Below are 6,000 nucleotides of genomic sequence, written 5' to 3' on the forward strand. Positions count from 1 at the left end.
AGAGAGAGAGAGAGAGAGAGAGAGAGAGAGAGAGAGAGAGAGAGAGAATAGAAAATAAAACTGATAACTTGATTAACCCCAAAGAGCACGATTGTTTTTTTAATCAGCTTATTTTTTTGCAGGCACAGGGACACAAGAGACCACAAATATTAAAGGAAAGGCCACTCATTTATTTACCACCCAACAAAAAAGAGTTAATTCAGTAGTAAACACGAGGCAGGAAAGGCGAAATTAGAAAAGAAGAATTAAGAAGTGAAGTTTCACATGGATTAAAAAGGAAGAAAGACGGAAAGAAAAAGGAAAGGGTGAAAGAAAAATAAAGAAAAAAAAATTAACCTCAACATCATTTATTTATTTATTTATTTATTTATATTTATGAGTATTATTATTATTTTTTCTTTACTTTATCTTACTCCTTTCCTATCCAACCCCTATATTAGCTTCTACAGTACAGCTCCACACAAACACCCTCCTAAGCACCATTTATCCCTCTGAGTTCCCTTCGTACCTTAAAGCGTCACTAAATCCCAACTCCATGCTACCTTTATTTCATCCTCTACATTTCAGCTTCAAAGAGACTCATATTCACCAGCACCTCTATGTGTCACATCTTCCTTTGTGTTCCCTTTGTATCTTCACGCGTCACTAAGTCCTGACACTCCACACTTTTTCTCCTATTACTCTTTACCACCTCACATTCTTTACTACCTTCATATTCTACAGTACACCTTCAAAAACCCTCGTATGAAACAACTCAGGTATCATTTCTCCGTAGTTCGAGTTCCCGTTCTACCTTCACGTGTCACTAGCTGTCTTTCCATCCAATGAGCAACAAACGCCATACCCAAGTGTACCCCTAGGCCAGCAAGACACGATAAGACACGTTTCACTGCATCAGTCAATCAGTCATCCTTAGAGCCATCCTTAGAGCTCCTACACGTATCTGTCACTGTATATCACTGCTCTCTTTACTGTATCGTTTAATCCATTGGCGACAGGAGTGAGCAGGAAACAAGACACGGGGAATAACAGAAAAAGGAAAGGGAGAAGAGGGAGATAACGAAGCAAAAGAGGACGTGGGAGGTAAGGAATAAAGGGATTAAAAGAGGAGGGAAGATTTCAAGAGCACGAAATTACAACAGATTGGAGGAGAAAGACGGACTGTGAGGAGTTGGGTTTAGAGGGATGTGGAGGAGGAAAATGCTGCGAGGGAGGGAGGGAGGGAAGGAGGGAAGGGACAGAAGGGGGAACACAAAGAAACGAAGGAACACAAATGAAGGACAAATATTAGTAGATCTCTTGGGGACCTGTAGAAGTGGTATTTAGATAGGACACAAAGGTACACAAGAGAATACAAAGGAAGGGCGAATATTGGCACTTTCTTTGGTTTTCACGTGCTTGTTTTGTGAAGTTACGGTGTTTGAATATTGTGAGGTAACTGGAGAGAGAGAGAGAGAGAGAGAGAGAGAGAGAGAGAGAGAGAGAGAGAGAGAGAGAGAGAGAGAGAATTACACCAGAAATGATTGGTTGACTGACTGAATGACTGACTGACTGAATAACTGACTGACTGACTGACTGACTGACTGACTGACTAACTGACCGACTGACTGAACGAATGAACGAATGACTGATGAACTGACTGACAAACTGACCACGACTGATCAACTAACACCTGACACTGACCGACTGACAAACTAAACTCACCACAAGAGCACAGTCACACAGCACCTTACACGAGGAACAAAGCCACGAAAACTCTTGAGAAAATGTGAGCCAGAAACCAAACACAACAGCACAAAGGAGAAAAGGAATATTCCCAGCAGCAAGAATCCATGCAAGCTTAACTAAGGAGACGCTGTGTGTGGGAGTCTCCTTACTTCTTTACCTGAGGCCGGCCATTCGCTTGGCTGGAAACACTGACGGGGCTGCACAGGGAACAGAAAACGAGAAACAAAACACGGGGCTCTCTAGGCTAAGTTAGATAAGTATAGCCTTTCGTACACATACACACAGAGAGAGAGAGAGAGAGAGAGAGAGAGAGAGAGAGAGAGAGAGAGAGAGAGAGAGAGAGAGAGAGAGAGAGAGAGAGAGAGAGAGAGAGAGAGAGAGAGAGAGAGAGAGAGAGAGAGAGAGAGAGAGAAGGGGGAGGAGAAGCGTTTAGATACATACAGACGAAGCTGCCTACATTCTCGAGGGAGTCTTAAATATAACCCCAGGACAGGAAGAAGAGAAATAGAAGAGCCTAGTGATTGAATTAAAAAGAGTGAAGAGAGGTAGGAAGGCCTTAATAGAATGGGTAAATAAGATAGCTATTTATTTATTTTTTTTTTTCGGATGAAGTTTAAAATATAACACAAGGACAAGAAGAAGAGATGAAGAATCCAAAAATTAAATTAAAAGGAGTGAAAAAAAAAGCAGAAAGTCGATGGGGTGTTAATATACTGAGCAAATAAGATAACTATTCTTCGACGAATCCTGAAATTTGACCCAGGAAGAGAGTGAACAGATGAAGAACCTCGGAATTAGATTAAAGAGAGTGAAGTGAAGTAGGAACGCCTCACCATAATGAGTAAATAAGAGAACTGTTTTTTCGACAAATCCAGAAATCGGTCACACGAAAAGAATGAAGAGAAGCTTACGAACCGAGAAATTAAATTAAAAGAGTGGAGGGAGACAGGAAGTGGAATACATCAATTATGAGTAAGTAAGATTTATATTTTCTCCAATGAAGCCTCAAATATAACAGCAGGAGAGGAAGGAAAGAAATTTAAGAACCAAGAAATGTAATTAAAAACAGTGCAGGGAGACGGAAAGTCGAATGCATCATTTATGAGTAAATAAACGAACTATTTTCTCTAATGAAGCCTTAAATATAACAGCAGGAGGAAAAAGAAGAGAAATCTAAGAACCTAGGAATTAAATTAAAAAGAGCAGAGAAGCAGGAAATCGAATACAGTAATATAATAATACAACAGCTCTCTTTCTCGAGGAAGCCACAACTATTAGCACACGTGAGGTAAGAGGAAAGAATTTTAAGAACAATATTATTAACTTTATCAAGGGTGCTCCAAATTTAAGAGAGATGAAGAAAAAGTGTTTAAGAACCTAGAAATGAGCTTACAGAATGAAAAGAGACAGACATACAGACAGACATACTGATTGACTGACTGACTAACTGACTTAAAGCTCGGTAACAGAGGCAAATGAGGCAGGCAGACTGATTAACTGACTGACAGACTGACTGACTTATAGAAAATGGTAACAGAAGTAAAAAAAAAAAGTATAGACTCACTGATTGACTTTAACCACGGTAATAGAGGCAAAAGAGATAGACTAACTGACTAAGTGACTGACGTGTTTACTGACTGACTGACTGACGGTAACAGAAAAAAAAAATACCAAGAGAACACCAACAATACGTAACATATGAAAGTAGATGAATAATTAACTTACGAACAACGAGAACTAAATCAAACAAAAAAAAAAAAAAAAATCTTGATCCCTCCTAGTAAAAACCCCCCTACATTTACCTCACTCACCTAATCACCTGACAACAAACCACACAAACAAACAAATAAACAAAACAAAACAAAACAAAATTAACTAGAGACCCCCAAAGACCCTTCTAATAACCACCTTACACCCGGATCACTCACCTAATCACCCATTCACGTAATCAGCTGGGTACACAACACCACAAGAGGGGACAGAAGGGGTAACCTCACCTGGGCGAGTACCTGAATGAGAGCAATCTGGCGCAGGTAAGTGCTCTTCCCGCTCATGTTGGGACCCGTCACCACCATCAGGAGGCTGCCGGGACTCAGGAACTAAGGGGAGGGAGGGAGAGAGGGAGTGACGTCATTAACTGAAGGGTAGTGAAGGGAGGGCAGGAATGGTGGGGGGTGAAGAGGGGGTGGAGATAGAGTGTGGCGAAAGGATGGGAGTAAAAAGGTGAATAAATAAACGAAAAGTAGTAGTAGTAGTAGTAGTAGTAGTAGTAGAAACAGTAATAGTAATAATAATAATAATAATAATAATAATAATAATAATAATAATAATAATAATAATAATAATAATAATAATAACACCAACAACAATAACAACAACAACAACAACAACAACAACAACAACAACAACAACAACAACAACAAGAGACAAATAAAAGACAAGTAAAAGAAAGACAGGTAACAAGAGGAGAAGGATGAGAAAGAAACAGAACGAAAAGAAAACAAGAGGAAAAAGAGAAACAAAAAAAAAGGACAAGGGAGAAGAGAAGAGAAGGCAAAGATGAAAGAGAGAGAAAAAAAAAGGAACCAGAGAGAGAAGAAGAGAAAGGAGAGGAAGAAGAGGAGAAAAAGAGAGCATAGGAGGAGAAGAAAGAGGAGGAAGAGATTCACTGAGGGAAGAAAATGGTCATTAATGATAATAATAATAATAATAATAATAATAATAATAATAATAATAATAATAATAATAATAATAATAATAATAATGATAGGTAATGGATACATGAAATACACTGAATAAATGGAGAGACAAGGCAAAAAACACGAAAGAAAGGAAGGAAAAAGAGAGTGACAATAGAAAGACACAGAAAAGAGAAGAAGGGAAGCTGGGAGATAAAAAAAAAAAAATAAGAAGAAACGAAAATAGAACGGAAAAAAAGAAGAGGAAGAATAAATAATGAAATAAAGATGATCACCAATACCAAGAGGAGGAAGGAAACTGGACAATAAAGAGAGGAATATAATGGGAAACAGAAAACGGAGAAAGAGAAAGGAGAAAAAGAAAAAAGAAGAAAGGACAGGAGAGGATGAGGGAAACAGGGAAACAGGGAAAGGTAAAGCAAATACGAACAAGAAAAGAAGCAAGGAACTAAAACAGAATGAGGAAACAAACGAGAGGAATAAAGAAAAGGAGAGAGAGAGAGAGAGAGAGAGAGAGAGAGAGAGAGAGAGAGAGAGAGAGAGAGAGGGAGAGAGAGATGCAGGAAGGAGGAAGGAAAGAGAGAAGGGGAAAGACATAAGATTTGAAAGAAAGAGGGAAATAGAGGAAGAGATAAAGGAAAAAGGAGACATGACGCAGTATGGAAAGAGACAGGAGAAAGAAAAAAGAAATGAGAGAGAGAGAAAGAAAGAAAAAAACGGGTAAGAATAAAGAAAGGAAAGAGAAGGACAAAGAGAAAGAGAAGTGGGAGAACAAAGAAGAGAAAGAAAGAGAGGGAAAAAGAGAGAAGCAGGATGGGAAAGTGAAAATGGGAGAGAGTGGAAAAAGAAAAAGCAATATGGAAAGAGAAGTGAAAGAAAAAAACAAAGAAAGAGAAAGAAAGAGAAGGGAAAAAGAGAAAAGCAGGACTGGAAAGTGAAAATCGGAGAGAGAGAGAGAGAGAGAGAGAGAGAGAGAGAGAGAGAGAGAGAGAGAGAGAGAGAGAGAGTCAAAGAAAATGCATTAACAAAACATTTTAAGACGCTTCCCTGGGAAACCTTAATCTCGTGACACATAAAGGCCGCAATGTGAGTGGACTTCTTCTTCTTCTTCTTCTCCTCCTCCTCCTCCTCCTCCTCTCCACGTCCTCTTCCCTCCACCAGAAAGAAATATTGATCTCCTTATATAATCCTGCCTTCCTCCAGCCACCCACGTCAACACTCCACCAAACGCGTAACTTTTTCAATACTCTTCGGCCCGTCATGGCATTTCACTCGTCTCTCCTTGCAGACACTCACTTCTTCCTCCTTCTCCAAGAACTCTCCTTCTCTTTCTTTCCTCTCAGATTTCGAAGTTATTGTCAGTCTGGTGCTTAAGTGTTCTTGTGTGTGTGTTTTTTTCTTATGAGGTATTCGGTGCCTGTTGCTGGGGAAGTTGTGTTTGGTTTGTAGTACAGTGATTTGGTTCATCTGTGTGTGTTTTCTGTATATTTTCATTGTAGTGGCGTAAAATTAGTCTGGATTGTTGTATGGCGGTTGGTTCGGTGTGTCTGTGTAGTGTGTTGGTGTATGTTAC

At 39.3% G+C, this 6,000-nt stretch overlaps 1 protein-coding gene across 3 annotated transcripts in view; it reads right to left on the bottom strand.

Annotated features, from left to right (window-relative positions):
* LOC135109224 (mutS protein homolog 4-like) overlaps nt 1-6,000 on the bottom strand; it is a 56,600-nt gene that overhangs the window by 12,377 nt on the left and 38,223 nt on the right. For 2 of the 3 annotated variants that reach the window (XM_064020438.1, XM_064020440.1), the window contains exon 15: nt 3,726-3,827. In XM_064020438.1, coding sequence (XP_063876508.1) covers nt 3,726-3,827 — 102 coding nt within the window. The remainder of the gene's footprint in view (nt 1-3,725; nt 3,828-6,000) is intronic. The other variant, XM_064020439.1, reaches the window with a different exon arrangement.

The sequence above is a fragment of the Scylla paramamosain genome, chromosome 18 (assembly GCF_035594125.1).
Source record: "Scylla paramamosain isolate STU-SP2022 chromosome 18, ASM3559412v1, whole genome shotgun sequence".
In the NCBI taxonomy this organism is placed as follows: Eukaryota; Metazoa; Arthropoda; class Malacostraca; order Decapoda; family Portunidae; genus Scylla; species Scylla paramamosain.